This window comes from Mesoplodon densirostris, chromosome 15, assembly GCF_025265405.1.
Source record: "Mesoplodon densirostris isolate mMesDen1 chromosome 15, mMesDen1 primary haplotype, whole genome shotgun sequence".
Taxonomy (NCBI): Eukaryota; Metazoa; Chordata; class Mammalia; order Artiodactyla; family Ziphiidae; genus Mesoplodon; species Mesoplodon densirostris.
In genome coordinates, this window is record NC_082675.1 from 1,851,476 (window position 1) to 1,876,077 (window position 24,602).

Below are 24,602 nucleotides of genomic sequence, written 5' to 3' on the forward strand. Positions count from 1 at the left end.
TTGTACGCTTGAAATGTGCTGAGAGTAATCCGAAATGTTCTTACTACACACAAAAAATAACTGTGAGGTGATGGATGGTGGACGGTGTATCAAACCACCGCAGTGCACACCGCAAACACACACAATCTGTGTCAATTATACCTCAGCGAAGTTGGGGAAGAAACGTTGAGTGTGGTGGCTAGCAAAAAAGAGGGTGCCTGGCACTCCCAGCGGATATTTATTCAATTTATTTTTCGCTGAGATGCTTGTTGGATGAACAGAGGCTTTGTCCATGGTCTCACCCTCCCTCCTCTGAACTATTGCAGCGAAAGTCGAGAATGGACTTGAGTGGGGCAAGGCTGGACTGTCACTGGCCCGTTGGCGCCCACTCCTGCTGCCACAGCTTCTAAAACGACACTGTGACCCTCCTCCAGGGTCTCCCCACGGTGTCCCAAGTTGCAAAATCTGTACCTGGGCTTGAAAACCCCCGTCTATGGCTCTCCAGCCACGTTCTCTGCCCCGGGGTTTTGTTCCCTTTGCCTCACGCGCTTTTATCTCTCGAATACCTTCAGATCACTGCCGTTCCTCCCAGGACTCGGATTCAATTCCTGTCATGCTTTCACAGCGTTGTCTAAGTTTCCATCTGAGCACTCACTTCGGTCATTCACATTTCTGCAGATGCCTCCTGACTGCCCACCTCCCAAGACGAAAGCTGCCCGGCCAGCCATGATATCCCTGGTCACGGAGCTCAGAATTTAGGGGGTGAACTGCCCACATTACAGAAAGACTACCCATCTGGGGTGGCTTCTCCTTTGCTTCTTAAAGGCAAGGGACTGACTGAAAACCAACTCAATTCAAGGGTCCTCTTCCACTTCCTATGGTTCAACCTGAGGCACCACAGACCACGCCACAGCGCTGTCCTAACTTAGTGACTCGACAGCTGGCATAGCTCCCGACGGGCCGCTCTTTCCCCACTCCTGTAAAGACGACAAGCTGGAATAAATGGATCAAAGGCAGTGCAAACTACAAATTCCGGGAGGGAAAAACTTCAAAACCACCAGACTGTAACGGCGTAAAATCCCCCCTGCCCTCCCCACCCTAACCCCATCGACCCCAGCACTATCTCCAACCGCTAAGCTCCCTTCCTCCTCAGGGTTCAGAGATTTAATAAGACCAGGGACACGAGGGGGCAAGAAGACACGCTCCTTGGCCCCACGGCGCTTCGGCCGCCGAGGGAGACCACCGCTGACACAAATCTACCATCCCGACGCGGCCCGAGGCGGTCCAGTGATACGGTCACAGCAGGGACCCCCGACCCAGTTTAAAACCCAACGTGTGAGCTGTAAAGGAGCTGCAGCACTTAACTGGTGGGCTTCCTTCAGGAACGAGAAAGGAGGTTCTGCAAAAGAACACTGCAAAGCCCGGAAGGGCAGGACCCACGCGTGCAAGGCCTTGCGGCAACGTGGATCAGGTCAGAGCCGCTTCCCAAGGACCGCTCAGGGCGCTCTACTAACGGGAAGGTGCAACGGGCCACGGCAGCCTTTCACCCCAGCAGGGCTCTAAGTGAGAAGGATGTGCTGCTAGTGACGTGCCCGCCCGGCAGGGCGCTTTAGAACGAGCCCAGGTTACTGTCAGGCAGGGCGCCTAGAGCTCCCAGCCGAGGCGCGACTCCCGAGTCAGACCAATTTTGAACCACTGCTCGACACAATTTTTTCAAGTGATGTTTTTACAAAAGGGACCAGAAATTCTCACTACGAGAACCTGGTGCACACGATCAGCCAGGCAACTGGTCTTACAAATGCAATGCGTCTTCGGCTATCTCTCCACAGTCTCTGCCCTTTCCTAGGTATTCCGAGATCGATGGGACCAAAGACCCACTCTGTGGGGTCTTAAAAATTGGCCAGGGCACAACATGAAACTGCTTTCAAAAGCACTGTATGCTTTTACTCCAACCAATTCTGTTCTTAGAAGCCGTTTCTAGCTTGGCTTTCAACTGAAGGTTCCCCGGTTAGAGACCAGATTTCAAACTGAGGGGAAAATGTCCCCATTTGTATAAACAAGACAGAAACGTATTCCCCACAAGATAACTGAACACCAGGTGATTCAGAAAATCCAGGCAAAGTAGAAGCAATGTATTTGGCAATTTTTTTCTTCCGACGAGTGACGTAAATTCTCTCCCACCTCCAAGTAGCTTGCAAGATTTAACTGTTACATTTAAGATTCAGCGTATTTGTCATTCTACATAAGGTTACACACACATATCCTTCATGTAAGTTATCTAAATTAAAGGTCTCATCCTATCATGGGAAGAAACTTCACATCTGTTAAAATCTGGTTCTGAATATAGCATAGCATATACAGCAATTCAAATCTGTAAGTGAATCTATTAATATTTATTCAATATTTTAACAAATTAAAACGCATCCAATTTTACCCTTTATATTTCAGTTCTCCACATATTGACGTGATCCTTCCCTACCTTTTTAGGTAGGAAAGTAATCATTTAAGGATAACTGGACACCTAAAGAACTTTGGTAAACTGCACTATAGTACAGTAGTACTTGCATGAGCAAAACAGCTCTTATTTTGACTTCTAATTGCTACAGTATGGTGTCGATGGGATCAAACTCAGGCAAGACGGACTCAATTCACGTTTACATGTGGAAACCATACGAACATAAGTGGTTAACCTACTGAGACTTTGGCAGTCTTGTTTCACTTCACTGAGAAGCCAATCTAAGCCCTACTTTTTTGTTGCAGCATCCTGCTGTGTCCTTGCACCGCCCACAAAAATTCTTTGTGGGGAGAAAAACCATCAAAGCTGTGATGTATCCAATGAAATCCTTAATCTTTGACATCTTTAAAGCTTGGGAGTACTTGACAACAGCAGGTAAACGTGGAACATCTTCCTAGAATACCAACTTTACGTTAAACATGTTAACGCTGAAACAAAAGGCAAGTAAACGCACAATTTATATTCACTTTTAACAGATGAGACGTCCCTCAAGTTCCTGCAACCATCTGTACGGTTTCGTCAGACTTTGAGAAGCTCTACATTAGAACATGGTTACTTTTTGCCATAAAAGCAACTATAATTCTTAAGATCTCTATTTGAAACGTCTAAAACAGGTACCACTTTTATTCTGACAGGTCACACAAATCTCCAACAAGCTCTTCCCTAGGTGTGACACTACCTAGGCCAAAAGGCAGGTGGGGTAGGTATTATTTTAGCCTAACTGCATTGACAGTATTTACACCTCTTAACGACTTACCGAATACAATACTGTTGACCTGTCATTTCATTTGTGTGAAACGATTCACATGTACAGGAAATTAGAAGAATTTAACCTAACAGACTTCAAATTAAGTAGTAATAGCAAAGGCAATTCAGATACTAACATGGCACAATTTTCCCTGTTAGTGGTTTTAAAATACTCATTTAAACGAGGGATGAGTTCATTTGCTTAGATATTTGAAATACAACTTTATTCTGATTCTAAACGAAAAGGAATGGGAATGACAGTAACAAACAAGATTCCACCACTGAATATTGTGATGTGACTGTAGCAGTCTTACATTTGAAACTCAACGAGGAAACAACTGTGTTCCAAAACACCTAAATATGCAGGTCCAAAAAAATGAAGTTTTTGTGGTTTTTTTTTTGTTTTTTTTTTAACTGCCACATTCACTCCAAAGCCCATTCATCTGCTTCAGCATCCCAAAGATTAAGCACATGTTCTGCTTAGCTATATAATAAAGTGGCAAACACGCTGCACCACTGACATCACAGGACAGTTGCCTATAAAACTAGACTTCTGACGCTGGGCTCCAGCTTCACTTTTCTCACAGGTCATCATCTTCATCCGGGAGGGCAGTTGTCTGAGCAACCTAGACAGAGAGATGAAAAAGTTGTTAATGCTCCACATGAAAACCACTAGGAGCCTAAAAGCATTCACTACCGAGACGCACACATCATACCTCTAGATCGTGCTCATACTGTGCTGCCAACGCTGGGTCCATGACCACCTCTGGCGGGGCGAGAGCAGGCATGGCGACAAACTCCAAGTTAGGGTCTCCGATCAGTTTTCTAGCAAGCCAGAGGAAGGGCTTTTCAAAGTTGTAGTTACTTTTGGCGGAGATGTCATAGTACTGTTTTAATGAGAGGTAAAATTAATTTTAAAAACCCATACATCAAAGACATTAATGAAGCACTTTAATGGACTTATAATTTTACCTAAGGATCATAAATCCAGTAAGTTTTAAGAAACATACCTGAAGATTCTTCTTTCGGTGGAAGACAATCGACTTTGCCTTAACCTTTCTGTCCTTAATATCCACTTTGTTGCCACACAACACGATGGGGATGTTCTCACACACTCGTACCAGGTCTCTATGCCAGTTAGGCACGTTCTTGTAAGTAACCCTCGATGTTACATCAAACATTATGATGGCACACTGAGCTGAAAGGAGCATTTACAGCAAATTAGTGTAGACCTAGGAATTTGCTACATGGATGAAACATGCTAAGAACTGTGGACTCAGATTCACAGTCTCAGGCCTAACTCCAGGTCAGCCACGTTTCTCTACTCATTTTCAAGATCTCTACCAATTTCAAAAATCTCAAATCATTTTAATACACAGTATTATTTAAAAGTCCCTTTTACTGTACATGAAACCATGAGAGACCAGCTTACCATATGAAACCTCTCTACCTGTAATACTTCATAAATTCTGCCTCATCCCAAAAAAGTATCAAGTAGATCAACGATAAATCAGCATTCCAGGGAACTCACCACCCATATTCTGAGGATCTAGCAATCTACTCTTTAAAAAGAGTAGCCATTCTTAAATGGCTGAACTCACTAGGATATAGTGTGCCTATTTTTAAAAGCTCAGTTAAGTCTCTATGCTGACTTGCAGAAACAGCCACGATAAAGCTGGTAAGCCACTGAGTACGAGTGATACATTAAACAGATTTTTAGCTAAAGAATGGGGGAGGGGAGGGGAGAGGAGGAATCTTTGCAGTTGTACGCACTCTCGTAAGGCAAAAGACATGGAAAGATTCCCAACGATTTTCATGAGAAGAAAAAGTCTTACATTGAGCATTTTCTTTGTTCATCTTTTTGCTGGGTATAATGAGAAGCATTTACTTCCTTTTCACTTTTAAAATCAAGCACTCTGAAAAAAATATTCTGCAAAACCTAGTGAAATTAAAAAGAAACCGGCTGGTCTTATACAACATTTTATAAGATGAAAGCCTAGTGCCTCTGGTCCAGGATCTGGTCAAACTGTTTACTACCTTTTTAATGGAGTGCAGAAGAAATGATCATCGACTACCACCAAAATATATACCCAAACCTAAGTTTTCAAATACTGCAGCTGCAGCAACACCTTGTCTGTTGCTTCCAGTTTTTAAATTAAGAGCCTCAACATACATCGCGTCACCTCTTTCAAAACAGTGCCTACGGTGACGCAAGCATGCAATCAAAGGGCACCAGACAACCTTCACAGGATCTCCTCCCCTCCGACTGAGGGTCAGCTCTCAGGAGCCAGCCCAGCTCCTGAATCGAAGCGCAACGCGCGATGGCCAGTTCAGTCAGCACTAGGCACGTGTCTGCCGGAACAGACCTGATGATCTGTAAGCAGCCTTGGACCGTAAGCTACAAATCCTCTCAAAGGCAGCCGGTTACGAGGCAGATGCCTACCTTGGATGTAATAGCCATCTCTCAGTCCACCAAATTTCTCCTGGCCAGCTGTATCCCATACGTTGAACTTAATGGGTCCTCTGTTGGTATGGAACACAAGGGGATGGACCTCAACGCCCAAGGTGGCTGGAACATAAGCGCGGAAAGTTAGTCAGTGACCTCGTCCATCTCCCACACGTTTTCACACACCGTTTCCCCCACGTACCTACATACTTCTTCTCAAATTCACCAGTCAGATGGCGTTTCACAAATGTAGTTTTCCCAGTACCGCCGTCACCAACCAATACGAGCTGTTGGGAAACATATCTTTGAAGTAAACACCGGAACGGGTCTCAGGACCTCGGGATTGTGAGACTGTCCCGGTGCTCTGGACCGCCGTCTCACAGGGAAGAACTCTACATGCCCCCTGAGCACATCTAAGACAAAGCATCTTAAAACTGCAGCCCCGTCCCATCTCACAAATGACCCGAACCGGCGGAGCTCCGAGCCCAGCTTCCCCGCGCGCAGGGCGGGGCTCGCCCCTCCCCCCTCCCCTCCCCTCCCCCCGCCCCGTTGTCAGGGGACCAAAGGCACTGCCGCAGCACCAGCACGCGGGCCGGCGAAGCGGGCCAACGGCACCCGGCCGCGGTCACGAAGCAGACCCCGCCGTTAAGGCCGTCCGGACGCGGGGACCCCCTCCCTGGGGCTGCCCTTCCTCCCGACCCCCTCGGATCACCCACCTTGAACTGCACTTGGGGCTCTCCTTGCGCAGCCATCGCGATGCTACTGCGGGCAGAGGAGAAAGAAGTGAGGCCCGCTGAACGGCGGCGCGGCCCGTGGGCCGCATGGCCGGACCCGCCCCACGTGCCCGGGCCCACAAAGGCCTCCACCCCGGAGCCCAGCCGCCCGCACCCCACCCCCACCCCGACACACACACGCACACGCGCGCGCGGGGGCCGCGAGGGCGCGCGACGGCGATGGCGGCGGGGGCGCTGCTCCCCGGCTCGGCTCCCCCGGCCGCCGGGGCCCGGCTCCCGCCCGCTCGGAGCCGAGGCCCCGGCGCGGAAAACGCCCGGTCACGGCCCGCGGCCAGGCCGGGCCGCCCCGGCCGCCCCCCGGCCCTCCGTCCGGCCGCCCCGGCCGGATCTCCCCTGCAGCCCCGCGGCCTGGCCGTCCGGCCTCCCCTCCGCCCCGGCCGCCCGCCCGGCCCACCGCGGCTCGGGTCCCGGCGCCCTCGCGGCCAGAGAGGAAGGAAGGCCCTCCTCCTGGAGCCCGGGGTCGCCACGCAGCCACCGCCTCACGGCCACCTCCCGCCGCCGCCAGGACGCCCCGATCCCCGCCCCCGTCCCGGCCCCACTACCTTCCAGAAGCGTCTCCGCGCCCGTCTGACTGAGGGCTGGAAAGATGGCGGAAGCGCAATTCAAATGCCCGGAGACGCAGCCGACGCCGGCGCGCGCCGAGGGTGGGCGGGGCAACGGCGCTGCGTCACTCACACGTAGCCCCTCGCGCACGCGCACGCACGCCGCCCCGGCTCCGGCGGCTGTGCCCGTTGGCCTGGCGCATAAGGGAGAGGCTCGCGGCTCGCCGGGCGCGGGAGGCTAGGCGGTCGCGCGCACGCACGCCGGCCCGCGGGGCCACGTGCGCCAGCCCGGAGGGCGGGTTCCAGCGCGCGCATGCGCCGACGGCGACGAGGCGCGCCCAGCTGCCGCCGCGGGAACAGAAGTGGAGGTAGAGGGCCGAGGCCCCCTTGGGCGGGAAACTCGCGGGGTGGCCCACACAAAGGCCCTGCCCCTGCGTACAAACACGGCACGGCGGACCCGGGGCGGGCGCCATGTTGGGGTGCGGGCCGCCCCACCCGCCCTTCCTTCCGGCCCTTTCCCCGCGCCCCCGTCTCGGTCAGGACCTTCTGGGAAGTAAAGGAAGCAGAGACCGATGCTTTTCCCACCCTGGAAAGACGGCCACTTTATTCTTAGGGCATCTAAGTGGTCGGCAGCCTTTGTGGCCCTAATTCTGCAAACAGGATGATGAAATTTAGTGTTTCCAACCGTGGCAGCTCTTCTCATCTTAGTGACAAACCAGGGATGCAATCCATGAGTATTTAGGTTCCAGGGTCAAGGGTCCAGACAAGAACTGTTCACGCATAGAACTTACATTCTCCTGGGGCATAGCCTCCTCTCCGTATTGTCAAAGATGGAAAGTGAGGTACACCTCCAGCTCAACAAGTGTGGGTTATTATCCTTCATTGGCTTTCAGCAAAGATGTTGGCCGAAGGGGGTCCTCCAAACTCACACACATCCTAAATATAAAAGGCCAGTTTGGGGCATTTGTCTGGACAGCCACGGATTCTTAAACTCATATGGTGGCCCCTCTCCCCAAGCAAGCATCCACGGCTGGCAGCAAGAGCAGACAGCTAATGGCCCCATCAGGATAGTCAAGTTCCCTGGGAAAGATGCCACCATGGGGAGTCCTCCCAGGGCAAAGAGAACCCAAAATGACAAGGAGTTAGCTACCTAGTACTGAGCACACTTGCAGGCAAGTCTGCTGGGAACCCAAGTGATGCAAATTGGGCACAACAGATCTGAGAACCTGCCTGCTGGGAACTCAGGTCCGAGGGTCCCTGAGGACCCTCAGGCAAACACCAAGCCAACCTCCATGCGGCTGGTGGGAGTGTAAACTGGTTTGGCCACTTGGGAAGGTAGAAACATAAAACACATAAGTGTCCATGACTCATGACCTTTATAGTTCCATTTCTAGGGAGATGCCCTAGAGTTCAATTCACACATATGCCCAAGAAGACAAATATAACAATGATCACTGCAACATTATTTATAATAGCAAAAGATTAAACTTAACATAAATGTCCATCAGTAGGGAAATTTATAAATAAAATCTATTATCTAGACTATGGACTTACTGTACAGCATTTAAAAAGAATGAAGCTCATCTAATCAGCAGGGTTAGGTAGATCTCAAAAGGCTAATGCTGAGAAAAAAGAAGCAAGTTCAAGGAAGATGTGATACTAGCTTTATACAGTCTCTACATAATTTTATAGAGGTTATACATATAGTATAACACTGCTTATGTTTTTTACAAATACACAGAAACCATATTAGTTCTTGAATGTAGGTTTTTAAAAATTGAGTGCAAGGGGCCTCCCTGGTGGCGCAAGTGGTTGAGAGTCCGCCTGCCGATGCAGGGGATACGGGTTCGTGCCCCGGTCTGGGAGGATCCCATATGCCGCGGAGCGGCTGGGCCCGTGAGCCATGGCCGCTGAGCCTGCGCATCCGGAGCCTGCGCGTCCGGAGCCTGTGCTCCGCAACGGGGGAGGCCACAACAGTGAGAGGCCCGCATACCGAAAAAAAAAAAAAAAAAAAATTGAGTGCAAGGATATAGACTGAGTTCTGATGGCTGTCGCTTCAAGAAATGGTGAAGAGGATTGTGATGGAACGATGAGAGGTCAACGAAGATCGTAACTTGATCTGCGATGTCTGCTTCTTTTTTTCTAAAAGGTGATTTGAAGCAAATATGACAGCCTATTAACCATTATATAATTCTGGGTGGTGAGAACACCAGTGTTTATACCTTTTGTCATTCAAAATAAATTTCTTCCGACAAAAATGCTAAGGGGATATATACCAAACCAAGAGTACTAGCTGTTCTAGACAGAGGTCCTGGGTGATTGGTTCGTTTGCAGTTTACAGAGGTACTTACTTGTCTCTGGCATCCAGTGTGGATTGCAAGCCCATGCTTAACCTGTAGTTTAAAAAAATTGCTGCCAAATACCAAAAAAAATGTTGCAAAAATCGTACAAGGAATTTCAGCATCCATTACCTCTGATTTCCCCAAATGTTAACATTATTTACTTGATCATTTGTCTTTACCATCCTAGCCTTCTGTGTCACAGTAAATATATCGTACATACATTTTTCTGTAGATCATATATACACATACGATTTTTTTCTCACTGCGATGTTTGAGACTAAATAGCAAACAGGACTCCCCTCTGTGTGTACTGCTTAAAACCTCAGGACATTCTGTTACATAATCACGGCACACTTACTAAAATTGGGAAATTCGTATTGTTATCGAATATCGAATGTTATCGAATATCGAATTATGAAATGTACAGGACTTAATTGGCAGTTGTCTCCCTCCTGCCCTTATCTGGTGCAGGATCCTCCAGGATTACACGTTACGTTGACCTGTCCTGCTAGTCCCTCTTTTTTTTTTAAAATTGAAGTATAGTTTATTTACAATGGTGTGTTAGTTTCTGCTGTACAGCAAAGTGATTCAGTTATACACATATACATTCTTTTTAAAAAATATTTATTTATTTATTTATTTATTTATTTTTGGCTGCGTTGAGTCTTCATTGCTGTGTGAGGGCTTTTCTCTAGTTGCAGCGAGCAGGGGCTACTCTTCGTTGCTGTGTTCAGGCTTCTCATTGTGGTGGCTTCTCTTGTTGCGGAGCACGGGCTCTAGGCACACGGGCTTCAGTAGTTGTGGCGCATGGGCTCAGTAGTTGTAGCGCATGGGTTCTAGAGCGCAAGCCCAGTAGTTGTGGTTCACGGGCTTAGTTGCTCCACAGCCTGTGGGATCTTCCTGGGCCAGGGCTCGAACCCATGTCCCCTGCATTGGCAAGCGGATTCTTAACCACTGCGCCCCCAGGGAAGCCCTACATATACATTCTTCTTTTTTTTTTCTTTTCTGGCTGCACCTTGGGGCATGCAGGATCTTAGTACCCCCGACCAGGGATCAAACCTTCACCCCCTGCAGTGGAAGTGCAGAGTCTCAACCACTGGACCTCTCTGTGCTATACAGTTGGACCTTTTTTTTGTTTTTGGCCACGCCACATGGCTTGTGGAATTATAGCTCCCCAACCAGGGATCGAACCTGGGCCCTTGGCAGTGAAAGTGTGGAGTCCTAACCACTGGACTGCCAGGGAATGCCCCAGTTGGACCTTGTTGTTTATCCATTCTGTATATAAAAGGTTACATCTGCTGACCCCAACTTCCCACTCCATCCCTCCCCCAACCCCCTCCCCCTTGGCAACCACCAGTCTGTCCTCTATGTCCGTGAGTCTGTTTCTGTTTCGTAGATATGTTCATTTGTGTCATACTTTAGATTCCATATATAAGTGATATCCTATGGTATTTGTCTTTCTCTTTGAATCCAGGACAGTACCTTCCTCTTTGTCTTTCATGGCCTGGACCCTTTTGCTGAGTATTTCATAGGCCCATTGCTTTGTAGAAGGTCCCCCCAGTTGGACGTGTCTCATATTTCCTCAGGACTAGATTCAGGGTGTGCAGTTTGGGTCGGGACACCCCAGAAGTGATGCTATGTCCTTCTCAGTGTATCTTATCGGGAGGCACAGAGTGATCTTCTGAAAACATATCAGACCATCCTTCTCCCCTCTTAAGCCCTGCAATGCTTTCCTATCTATCACACTCAGATAACTGAAACCCAAGGCCAGCCAGGTCCTACATGACCTATCTTGTACCTATCTCTCTGCCCCATCTCAGATCTCTCTCCGTGTAATTCTGCTGTAGCCACACAAACCTTTCTGAATCTTTCCTTGGCCAAGTTCATTCCTGCCCCAGGGCCTTTGCAGTTACTGGTCCTTCCACCTAAAATGCTCTTCCTCCACATCTTTGCGTGACTAGCTCCTTCTCACCCTTCAGGTCGCAGGGCAAATGTCACCTCTTCCAGAAGGCCCACCCTGATCACCCTTTCTAATGTGGTGTCACCACATCAGCCCTTCCCCATCTCAGGCACTGTTCTGTTTTCCCCAGAGCACTTGCCACTAACTGAAAATACCTTGCTTAATTATTCACCTGCTTGCTTTTTTAAATCTTTCTTTCCCTCACTAGAATAAACTACGTGCCTTGTTTGTCATGATATTCAAGGTATCTCACATGGTGCCTGGCACCAAACGGGAACTCAGTAAATATTTGTTGAATTATCAAGTGAATTGCTATGAATCCCATCTGAATACAGAAAGAGTCATCAGAAACAGCGGCATTATAATCTAATAAAAATAATAGTGATTGGGGCTTCCCTGGTGGCACAGTGGTTGAGAGTCTGCCTGCCGATGCAGGGGACACGGGTTTGTGCCCCGGTCTGGGAAGATCCCACATGCCATGGAGCGGCTGGGCCCGTGAGCCATGGCCGCTGAGCCTGCGCGTCCGGAGCCTGTGCTCTGCAACGGGAGGGGCTGCGATGGTGAGAGGCCCGCGTACCACACAAAAAAAGAAAAAAATAATAATAAAATTTTTTTTAATAATAGTGATTTAAATACACAACTTATTAGAATTTAAATAATGCTATTTCATATCAAAGACTAATCACAAAGCAAATAACTTAAACATTTATCACGTACAGGGCCAAGCTTTTCTTTTTTTAACATTGCTTCCCAAATGTGACTGTACACGTGAATCACTTGGGAATCTTTTTCTTTTTTTTTGGACATGCCATGTGGCATGTGGGATCTTAGTTTCTCAACCAGGGATCAAACCCACGTTCCCCGCATTGGAAGGGGGGAGTCTTAACCACTGGACCACCAGGGAAGGCCCCAAACTTTTCTGTTTGTGCAGTTTCCATCAATTTTATTGTCTATGCAGACCAATAAGGAAGCTATTCTTAAAAATTTCATTATCTAATTCATTCATCAATCCAGCTGGTGAATATCAGATACTTGTGAGATATTTTCTTTATCTGACAGTCAGTTTTCTACATGGGGAGCACAATGATGCACAGATTACGTGCTACTTCTTAGCGTTAGCACAGAAATTGTCTTCCTTAAAATCAGAAGGGTGAGGATTGCGTATATTATTGCCACGTGGCCCTTTGATCCCACAGAGTGGTGCGGAGGATATGCTTTGACGGCCCATGAACGCATCCAGCCTTCAGAGCTGTTGTTTGTCCTACACTGGGTGCGGAAGAGCAGCACGCTTTATGTCTGAACTACTTGCCAGCGTTTTTAGATGTGATGGTTCGGGGAGTTCCCTGGTGGCCTAATGCTTAGGGTTCCAGGCTTTCACTGCCGTGGCCCGGGTTCAGTTCCTAGTAGGGGAACTGAGATCCCACAAGCTGCGCATCACGGCCAAAAAAAAAGTGATGATTTTAAAATGAGTCCACAATTCTTTGATATGCCTCCCCTCAAAAACGTGAGCTTAATTCTCCTCTCCTGGAGCATGGGCTGCGTTTAGTGACTCACTTCTAGCCAATGGAGGGTGTCACAATGGACAGTGTGACTTTGGAATCGAAGTCACTGAGGCTCTGCGGCTTCCACCTTGTTCTCTGAGGTCACTCACTCTGGAAGCCAGTCACCATATGGTGAGGACGGGCACAGCCCCATGGACAGATTCATGGGACAAGGAGCTGAGGCCCCCTGCAAAGAGCCAGTAGGAGCTTGCTGGCCTGTGAGGGAGCATCAGGGAAGTGGATCTGCCAGCCCCACTCAGGTCTACGTCTTACCTGCAATTTCTTGAGCCCTGAGTCAGAACCCTGCAGTTAAACCACTCCTGAATTCCTGGAAACTCTGTGAGATAATACCGTGCATTGTTGCTTCAAGCTATTAACTTCTAGGGTAATTTGCTCTGCAGTGATAGGTAACTAACACAAAAAGTGAGGCTATTTCCTGTAAAAATCCAGATACCGGGTTTCTGTTGAACATCAAGCCTGGAAAGCACTGGGGCTGATTTCTTGCATCGCTACGCTGTCTGGAGGTAAATACCGCTGCCCCCCACAGCTGGGGCAGACACTGCCATTTGCCTCGGACCCCAACATTCCCCATCATGTCTCAGGCTTGAGACCTCGTGTCATTTGCTATTGGTCACTTGTCATCTGACACCCAGCCTGCTCTACTCACTGACCTGCCTGCACCCTGAGATGTCTGAATTCACAGCCTCTCGTGGAGTGAGTCTGAGACACAGCGACGAAAAAATACAGATTCATTAATTCATTCAGCTGATGTCTACAAAGCACCTCGAGGGACCAGGCACTCCCTGAGGACGGGGGCAGCGAACAAAGCAGACCCACAGCGTCCTGGGCTCACCGATCTTTCGTTCTAGAAGGAAGAACAGGACATGGACTGGCCAAGTAAGTGAGATATGTGACACAGTGATCATTGCTCAGGGGAGAAATACAGCAGGTAAAGAAGATACAGATTTCAGAGGAAGGGAGTGACAATGAGACAGGATGACCAACAGACCTCCCCTAAGATGGTGACATTTGAGCAGAGACCTGCAGGTGAGGGAAGGAGCCACACAGGTGTTGGAGGGAAGAGAATTCGGGGCTGGGGGTGAGGGGTGGGGAGGGGAGGGCAGAGGCAGTGAGGCCGAGGCTGCCAGGAGACGTGCAGCTGGAGGGCACCAGCTCAGAGAGCACAGGAGGGGCTCACACTTGGCTGTATTTCTGTGTAAACTCAGGGTCTCCGCAGGAGTGCAAGGGGCCTCTTGTGTCAGGAACAACGGTTGTTTCTTTTTAGCAAGAAGAACTTTAAAAGCTGCGTGTTGGCAGTCCACAGTAGGACAGAGCCCTCTCTGTGAAAGAGGCTTTTATTCTGTGTCCCATGTCACTTTAGAAGGGTGTAGTCTGAGGAAAGAGGCTAGAAAATGCCATAAGAAAACAGAAGTATATAGTAGGCTGTAACAGGGTTTCTCAGAGGTTGAGACAGGTCTGGACATTTTAGGCCTATCTACCTATCTATCTATCTGTCCATCTGTCTGTGTATCTATCTAGATCTCTAGGTATTTATAGTTACTTCCAGATATAGGTAGAGAGATACCTAGTATCTATATACAGTTGACCCTTGGACAACAGGGGTTTGAGCTGCATGGGTCCACTCATACACACATTTTTTTCAACAGTAAAAATTGCAACCATATGATATCACTTATATGTGGAATCTAAAATATGACACACGTGAACATATCTACCAAACAGAAACAGACTCACAGACCTAGAGAACAGACTTGTTGCCAAGGGGGAGTGGGAGGGGGAGGGGTGGATTGGGAGTCTGGGGTTAGCAGATGCAAACTCTTATACATAAAATAGATAAACCACAAGGTCCTACTGTATAACACAGGGAACTATAGTCAATATCCTGTGATAAGCCAGATTGGAAAAGGATATGAAAAAGAATGTGTATATATATACATTCAGTATTCAGTACATGTATAACTGAATCACTGCTGTACAGTAGACATAACACAACATTGCAAATCAACTATACTTCAATAAAATTAAAAAAAAAACTGCAGTACTGGGACTTCTCTGGTGGCACAGTGGTTAAGAATCCACCTGCCAATGCAGGGGACATGGGTCCGAGCCCTGGTCCGGGAAGATCCCACACGCCATGGAGCAACTAAGCCCATGCACCACAACTACTGAGCCTGTGCTCTAGAGCCCACGAGCCACAACTACTGAGCCCATGAGCCACAACTACTGAAGCCCACGTGCCTAGAGCCTGTGCTCCACAACAAGAGAAGCCACTGCAATGAGAAGCCCGGGCAGCGCAATGAAGAGTAGTCTCGCTCGCTGCAACTAGAGAAAGCCCATGCGCAGCAACAAAGACCCAACGCGACCAAAGATAGATAAATTTTTAAAAAAATGCAGTACTACATGATCCGTAGTTGGTTCAATCCACAGATTTGGAGGAACCATGGACACAGAGGATTATGTAAGTTATATATGGATTTTTGCCTTCATGGAGGGTGGGCACTCCTAACCTCTGCACTGTTCAAGGGTCAACTGTATATATACTATATATATATAGTATAGTATCTGTACAGTACCTATATCATAGATATTTATACATGTGGATATATAATTTTAAGTGTGTATGAAAAATTCCACTATATTTGTTTTCGAGTATATATTTAATAGTATATATGTATCTAAAATTTCAATATGTATATTTTTTCAGGGTTTCAAAAATTGTGGTACTTTTTAAAAAATATCTTTATTGGAGTATAATTGCTTTACAATGGTGTGTTAGTTGCTGCTGTATAACAAAGTGAATCAGCTATATGTATACATATATCCCCATATCCCCTCCCTCTTGCGTCTCCCTCCCACCCTCCCTATCCCACCCCTCTAGGTGGTCACAAAGCACCAAGCTGATCTCCCTGTGCTATGCAGCTGCTTCCCACTAGCTATCTGTTTTACATTTGGTAGTGTATATATGTCCATGCCTCTCTCTCACTTCGTCCTAGCTTCCCCTTTCCCTTCTGTGTCCTCAAGTCCGTTCTCTACATCTGCGTCTTTATTTCTGCCCTGCCGCTAGGTTCATCAGTACTGTGTTTTTAGATTCCATATATATGTGTTAGCATACAGTGTTTGTTTTTCTCTTTCTGACTTAACTTCACTCTGTATGACAGACTTTAGGTCCGTTCACCTCACTACAAATGACTCAAAAAATTGTGGTACATTTTGAATACTTACTTTGCACAAACTAACTCTTATAAGACAGAGTAATCACTAATATAGCATCCCTGCACTATTTATAAGATAATTCCAGGGTGTACTGGTTTCCTAGGGCTGCTATAACAAACTACCACCAACTGGGTGCCTTAAAATAACATAAATTTAGTCTCTCACAGTTCTGGAAGTCGGAAATTAAGGTCTTCACGGCAGGGCCGTGATCTCTGGAGCCTCTTGGGAAGAATCTGTTCCAGGCTCTTCTCTTGGCTGCAGGTCTTGCTGGCATCTTTGGGGCCCCTCAGTTTGCAGATAAAACTGCAATGCTTCCTCTGACATCACATAGCATTCTTCCTGTGTCCCTGCCTCCCTGTGTGTCTGTGTCTTAATCTCCTCTTCTTATAAGATGAGGACCCGTCCTTGGCCTCCTCTTAACTTGATCACATCTGCAAAACCCAATTTTCAAATACGGTCATATTCAGAGGTACAGGGTTAGGCGTGTCTTTCTGGGGGAGACACAATTCAACCCATAGCACAGGGTTTATGAAATACATGAATTCACAGTATGCTTTGGTAGAATGGATCAGACCTGGGGCTCAAGCTTAAGGCAGTGTGATGACTGTTTTCTTCTTCCAGTGCTGACAGCACATGTCAGGACTGCCTGGATGTATACACCTCACTTAGATGGAGGCTGGTGAAGCAGCAGGACTCTGTGTCTTCTTACATTATAGTCACTACACTGCTGAATCCCAAGGTGTTCAAATCTTCCACTACCAATAGTCATTTGTTTTTAAGCTTTTTTCCCACTAAAACAATGCAGCAGTTAATATCCTTAAACATATCTATTTACATCCTGGGGCTATTGTTGTTATGGAACTTTAATTGATTAATTAATTAATTAAGGCCACGCTCATGGCTTGCAGGATCATAGTTCCCTGACCAAGGATCGAACCCGGGCCCCCAGCAGTGAAAGCACAGAGTCCTAACTGCTGGACCGTCAGGGGATTCCAGTCATGGAAATTTAGATTCCTCAAGAGGAATTGCTAGGTCAAAGGGATGTGTATTTTCTATTTTCCCTAGAAGTTGGGAAAATAGTGTTGAATTGTACTTTTGATTTGCTTTTCCTGATTATCAGGGATATATGTATCTTTTTGATCCCCATGAGCCATTTCAGCCTCGTAGCTCAAAGAGTGTCTCCTCAGGAGTGATCTGATGATAGCATTTCAAGTATTTTTTTTTCTCTTGGATAATATCAATGCTAAAACAGAAGTCATGAGTCATGATCTGTGGAGTATGTCATCCTGTTTCCTTTCCACTCACATAAGCGAATACATTAAATAATTCTCTGAACAATAAGCCAAGAGTATGTGTCGTAGGCAGAAAAATGGCCCCCAGAGATGTCTCTGCTCTAATGCCAGGAGGCTGTTGTGACTATGTTATCTTCCATGGCAGATTGGACTTGGCAGGTATGATTAGTGGTATGGACCTTGAGTGCAGAGGCCAGCCAGGTGGGCCTCGTCTGATCACATGAGTCCTACAAAGCGGAGCACTGGCTGTGTTCAGAGTAAAACATGTGATAATGGAAGAAAGGTCAGAATGATGCTACACTGCTGGCTTTGAAGATGAAGCAAGGGGCCGTGAGCCAAGGAGCATGGCTACCTCTAGGAGCCGGAAAAGGGAAGCACACAAGCCTCTCCTAGAGCCTCCAGAAAAGGCTGATTTTAGCTCAGTGAGACATCTGGCCCCTATGACTGTAAGATAATAAATTTGTGTTGTTTTAAGCCACTAATATAGTGGTAATTTGTTATAGCAGCAGTAGGAGATTAATACAATATGTGACATCATAAGGCGGTTTCCAGATAATGTATTCAGTCCCATCTTTAAAAGGGTAGCCTGTGGGGCTTCCCTGGTGACGCAGTGCTTGAGAGTCCACCTGCCAATGCAGGGGACACGGGTTCGTGCCCCGGTCTGGGAGGATCCCACATGCCGCGGAGCGGCTGGGCCCGTGAGCCATGGCTGCTGAGCCTGCACGTCTGGAGCCTGTGCTCCGCAACGGGAGAGGCCACAGCTGTGAGAGGCCCGCGTACCGCACAAAAAAAAAAAAAAAAGATTCATCCTCATTTAAATGTACATTCTGTATCTGGGTCAGGAGAAGACAAAGTGAATTCTAACACAGTCTTCAACTGACAGTCAGAGCAAACGATCCTGTGGTCAATTGACAGTCTTTTTTTGTTTTTTTAATATAAGTTTATTTATTTATTTTTGGCTGCATTGGGTCTTTGTTGCTACGTGCGGGATTTCTCTAGTTGTGGCGAGTGGGGGCTACTCTTCGTTGTGGTGCGCGGGCTTCTCATTGTGGGGACTTCTCTTGTGTGGAGCACAGGCTCTAGGTGTGCAGGCTCAGTAGTTGTGGCTCGTGGGCTAAGTAGTTGTGGCACACGGGCTCCGTAGTTGTGGCTCGCGGGCTCTAGAGCGCAGGCTCAGTAGTTGTGGCGCACGGGCTTAGTTGCTCCATGGCATGTGGGATCTTCCCAGACCAGGGCTCAAACCCGTGTCCCCTGAACTGGCAGGAGGATTCTTAACCACGGTGCCACCAGGGAAGGCCGACAATCATTTTATAGAGGTCTGAATTTGAACGGATTTTTAAAATGTCCCCTAGTATTTCCTTCAGTCAAATAAAAATAAGTTAACTGGTTGTTTCTCGGCTTAGGAGGTGGTGGTTGTGGTGGCTGCTGCTATGGACACGGCGCGAAACTGGGGCACGGGAAGCCATGGAGGACTGTCTGCCACACTCCAGCTGCCACCTTTCCCTTTTAAAAGAGACTCAGGCTGACAGAGACGGTTCGGCCAGCAACCCCGATCCCCTCCACCTGGGCCGTGAAGAGCTGAGCAAGAGTGGACCCCAAACGATGGGAGAAGAGTAGAAGAGGCAAAAAGCCATGTGGCCGACAGGGTCTTGGTGCTCCGGCCGAGCATCAGGCCTGAGCCTCGGAGGTGGCAGAGCCAAGTTCAGGACACTGGTCCACCAGAGACCTCCCGGCCCCACGAATATCAAACGGTGAGCGCTCCCCAGAGATCTCCGTCTCAGCACTAAGACCCAGCTCCACTCAGTGACCAGCAAGCTCCAATGCTGCACACCCCATGCGAAGCAACCAGCAAGACAGGAACACAACCCCACCCATTAGCAGAGAGGCTGCCTAAAATCATAATAAGGTCACAGACACCCCAAAACACACCACCAGACGTGGACCTGCCCACCAGAAAGAGAAGATCCAGCCTCATCCACCAGAACACAGGCACCAGTCCCCTCCACCAGGAAGCCTACACAGCCCACTGAACCAACCTTACCCACTGGGGTCAGACACCAAAAACAACGGGAACTACGAACCTGCAGCCTGTGAAAAGGAGACCCCAAACACAGTAAGTGAAGCAAAATGACAAGACAGAGAAACACACAGCAGATGAAGGAGCAAGGTAAAAACCTACCAGACCTAACAAATGAAGAGGAAATAGGCAGTCTACCTGAAAAAAAACTCAGAGTAATGATAGTGAAGATGATCCAAAATCTTGGAATTAGAATGGAGAAAATACAAGAAACATTTAACAAGGACCTAGAAGAACTAAAGAGCAAACAAACAATGATGAATTACACAATAAATGAAATTAAAAATTCTCTAGAAGGAATCAATAGCAGAATAACTGAGGCAGAAGAACGGATAAGTGACCTGGAAGATAAAATAGTGGAAATAACTACTGCAGAGCAGAATAAAGAAAAAAAGAATAAAAAGAATTGAGGACAGTCTCAGAGACCTCTGGGACAACTTTAAACACAACTACACTTGAATTATAGGGGTCCCAGAAGAAGAATAGAAAAAGAAAGGGACTGAGAAAATATTTGAAGAGATTATAGTTGAAAACTTCCCTAATATGAAAAAGGAAATAGTCAATCAAGTCCAGGAAGCACAGAGAGTCCCATACAGGATAAATCCAAGGAGAAACACGCCAAGACACATATTAATCAACCTATCAAAAATTAAATACAAAGAAAAAAATATTAAAAGTAGCAAGGGAAAAGCAACAATTAACATACAAGGGAATCCCCATACGGTTAACAGCTGATCTTCCAGCAGAAGCTCTGCAAGCCAGAAGGGAGTGGCAGGACATATTTAAAGTGATGAAAGGGAAAAGACCATAACCAAGATTACTCTACGCAGCAAGGATCTCATTCAGATTTGATAGAGAAATTAAAACCTTTACAGACAAGCAAAAGGTAAGAGAATTCAGCACCACCAAAACAGCTTTACAACAAATGCTAAAGGAACTTCTCTAGGTGGGAAACATGAGAGAAGGAAAAGACCTACAAAAACAAACCCTAAACAATTAAGAAAATGGTAATAGAAACATACATATCGATAATTACCTTAAATGTAAATGGATTAAGTGCTCCAACTAAAAGACATAGACTGGCTGAATGGATATGAAAACAAGACCCATATATATGCGGTCTACAAGAGACCCACTTTAGACCTAGGGACACATACAGACAGAAAGTGAAGGAATGGAAAAAGATATTCCATGCAAATGGAAATCAAAAGAAAGCTGGAGTAGCAATACTCATATCAGACGAAATAGACTTTGAAATAAAGAATATTACAAAAGACAAAGAAGGACACTACATAATGATCAAGGGATCAATCCAAGAAGAAGACATAACAATTATAGATATTTATGCACCCAACATAGGAGCACCTCAATACATAAGGCAAACGCTAACAGCCATAAAAGGAGAAATCGACAGTAACACAGTAATAGTAGGGGACTTCAACATCCCACTTTCACCAATGGACAGGTCATCCAAAATGAAAATAAATAAGGAAACACAATCTTTAAATGACACATTAGACAAGATGGACTTAATTGATATTTATTGGACATTCCATCCAAAAACAACAGAATACACTTTCTTCTCAAGTACTCATGGAACATTCTCTAGGATCATATCTTGGGTCACAAATCAAGCCTTGGTAAATTTAAGAAAATTGAAATCGTATCAGTTATCTTTTCTGACCACAATGCTATAAGAGTAGATATCAATTACAGGGAAAAAAACCTGTAAAAAATACAGACACATGGAGGCTAAACAATACACTACTAAATAACCAAGAGATCACTGAAGAAATCAAAGAGGAAATCAAAAAATACCTGGAAACAAATGACAATGAAAACACGACAACCCCAAACCTATGGGATACAGCAAAAGCAGTTCTAAGAGGGAAGTTAATAGCAATACGAGCCTACCTCAAGAAACAAGAAAAATCTCAAGTAAACAACCAAACCTTACACCTAAATCAATTAGAGAAAGAAGAACAAAAAAAGCCCAAAGTATCCAATAAAGATGTAAAAAAAAAACACCCAAAGTTAGCAGAAGGAAAAAAATCATAAAGATCAGATCAGAAATAAATGAAAAAGAAGTGAAGGAAATGATAGCAAAGATCAATAAAACTAAAAGCTGGTTCTTTGAGAAGATAACAAAATTGATAAACCATTAGCCAGACTCAGCAAGAAAAAAAGGGAAAAGAATCAAATCAATAGAATTAGAAGTGAAAAAGGAGAAGTAACAACTGACACTGCAGAAATACACAGGATCATTAGAGATTACTACAACCAACTCTATGCCAATAAAATGGACAACCTGGAAGAAATGGACAAATTCTTAGAAAAGCACAACCTTCCAAGACTGAACCAGGAAGAAATAGAAAATATAAACAAACCAATTACAAGCACTGAAATTGAAACTGTGGTTAAAAATCTTCCAACAAAAAAGCCCAGGACAAGATGGCTTCAAAGGTGAATTCTATCAAATATTTAGAGAAGAGCTAACACCTATCCTTCTCAAACTCTTCCAAAATATAGCAGAGGGAGGAACACTCCCAAACTCATTCTTCGAGGCCACCATCACCCTGATACCAAAACCAGACAAAGATGTCACACACACAAAAAACTACAGGGCAATATCACTGATGAACACAGATGCACAAATCCTCAACAAAATGCTAGCAAACAGAATCCAACAGCACATTAAAAGGATCATACACCATGATAAAGTGGAGTTTATCCCAGGAATGCAAGGATTCTTCAATATACACAAATCAATCAATGTGATACACCATATTAACAAATTGAAGGAGAAAAACCATATGATCATCTCAATAGATGCAGAGAAAGCTTTTGACAAAATTCAACACCCATTTATGCTAAAAACCTTCCAGAAAGTAGGCATAGTGGGAACCTACCTCAACATAATAAAGGCCATGTATAGCAAACCCACAGAAAACATCATTCTCAATGTTGAAAAACTGAAACCATTTCCTCTAAGATCAGGAACAAGACAAGGTTGCCCACTCTCACCACTTTTATTCAACATAGTTTTGGAAGTTTTAGCCACAGCAATCAGAAAAGAAAAAATAAATAAATAAAAGGAATCCAAATTGGAAAAGAAGAAGTAAAACTGTCACTGTTTGCAGATGACATGATACTATACATAGAGAATCCTAAAGATGCTACATGAAAAATACTAGAGCTAATCAATTAATTTGGTAAAGTACCAGGATACAAAATTAATGCACAGAAATGTCTTGCATTCTTTTACACTAATGAAAGTCTGAAAGAGAAATTAAGGAAACACTTCCATTTACCACTGCAACAAAAAGAATAAAATATCTAGGAATAAATCTACCTAAGGAGACAAAAGAACTGTATGGAGAAAACTATAAGACACTGATGAAAGAAATTAAAGATGATACCAACAGATGGAGAGATATACCATGTTCTTGAATTGGAAGAATCAACCTTGTGAAATTGACTCTAATACCCAAAGCAATCTACAGATTCAATGGAATCCCTATCAAACTACCACGGGCATTTTTCACAGAACTAGAACAGAAAATTTCACAGTTTATATGGAAACACAAAAGATCCTGAATAGTCAAAGCAATCTTGAGAAAGAAAAATGGAGCTGGAGGAATCAGGCTCCCTGGCTTCAGACAATACTACAAAGCTACAGTAATCAAGACAATATGGTACTGGCACAAAAACAGAAATATAGATCAATGGAACAGGATAGAAAGCCCAGAGATAAACCCATGCACATATGGTCACCTTGTTTTTGATAAAGGAGGCAAGAATATACAAATACAAAAAGACAGCCTCTTCAATAAGTGGTGCTGGGAGAACTGGACAGCTACATGTAAAGAATGAAATTAGAACATTCCATAACACCATACACAAAAATAAACTCAAAATGGATTAAAGACCTAAATGTAAGGCCAGGCACTATCAAACTCTTAGAGGAAAACATAGGCAGAACACTCCATGACATAAATCACAGCAAGATCCTTTTAGACCCATCTCCTAGAGAAATGGAAATAAAAACAAAAATAAATAAATGGGACCTAATGAAACTTAAAAGCTTTTGCACAGCAAAGGAAACCATAAACAAGACAAAAAGACAACCCTCAGAATGGGAGAAAATATTTGCAAATGAAGCAACTGACAAAGGATTAATCTCCAAAACATACAAGTAGCACATGCAGCTCAATATCAAAAAAACAAACAACCCAATCCCAAAATGGGCAGAACACCTAAATAGACATTTCTCCAAAGAAGATATACAGATTGCCAACAAACACATGAAAGGATGCTCAACATCATTAATCATTAGAGAAATGCAAATCAAAACTACAATGAGGTATCACCTCACACCAGTCAGAATGGCCATCATCAAAAAATCTACAAACAATAAATGCTGGGGAGGGTGTGGAGAAAAGGGAACCCTCCTACACTGTTGGTGGGAATGTAAATTGATACAGCCACTATGGAGAACAGTATGGAGGTGCCTTAAAAAACTACAAATAGAACTACCATACGACCCAGCAATCCCACTACTGATCATATATCCTGAGAAAACCATAATTCAAAGAAAGTCATATACCACAATGTTTATTGCAACACCCTTTACAATAGCCAGGACATGGAAGCAACCTAAGTGTCCAGGACATGGAAGCAACCTAAGTGTCCATTGACAGGTGAATGGGTAAAGAAGATGTGGCACATATATACAATGGAATATTACTCAGCCATGAAAAGAAATGAAATTGAGTTATTTTTATTGAGGTGGATGGACCTAGAGTCTGTCATACAGAGTGAAGTAAGTCAGAAAGAGAAAAACAAATACCGTATGCTAACACATATATATGGAATCTAAAAAAAAAAAAAAGTTCTGATAACCTAGGGGCAGGACCGGACTAAAGATGCAGACGTAGAGAATGGACTTGAGGACATGGGGAGGGGGAAGGGTAAGCTGGGATGAAGTGAGAGAGTGGAATGGACATATATACACTACCAAATGTAAAATAGATAGGTAGTGGGAAGCAGATGCATAGCACAGGGAGATCGGCGCTGTGCTTTTTGTCGACCTAGAGGGGTGGGGATAGGGAGGGTGGGAGGGAGACGCAAGAG

General features: G+C 45.5%; 1 protein-coding gene across 1 annotated transcript; it reads right to left on the reverse strand.

Annotated features, from left to right (window-relative positions):
• Positions 1-3,438: 3,438 nt before the first annotated feature.
• On the reverse strand, positions 3,439-7,226 carry RAN (RAN, member RAS oncogene family). The gene is given in 7 exon segments (XM_060119342.1): positions 3,439-3,867; positions 3,958-4,128; positions 4,252-4,439; positions 5,685-5,810; positions 5,890-5,974; positions 6,404-6,449; positions 7,024-7,226. Coding segments are annotated over 7 exon segments (864 nt in total). The 3' UTR covers positions 3,439-3,822.
• Between the last annotated feature and the right edge of the window lie 17,376 nt (positions 7,227-24,602).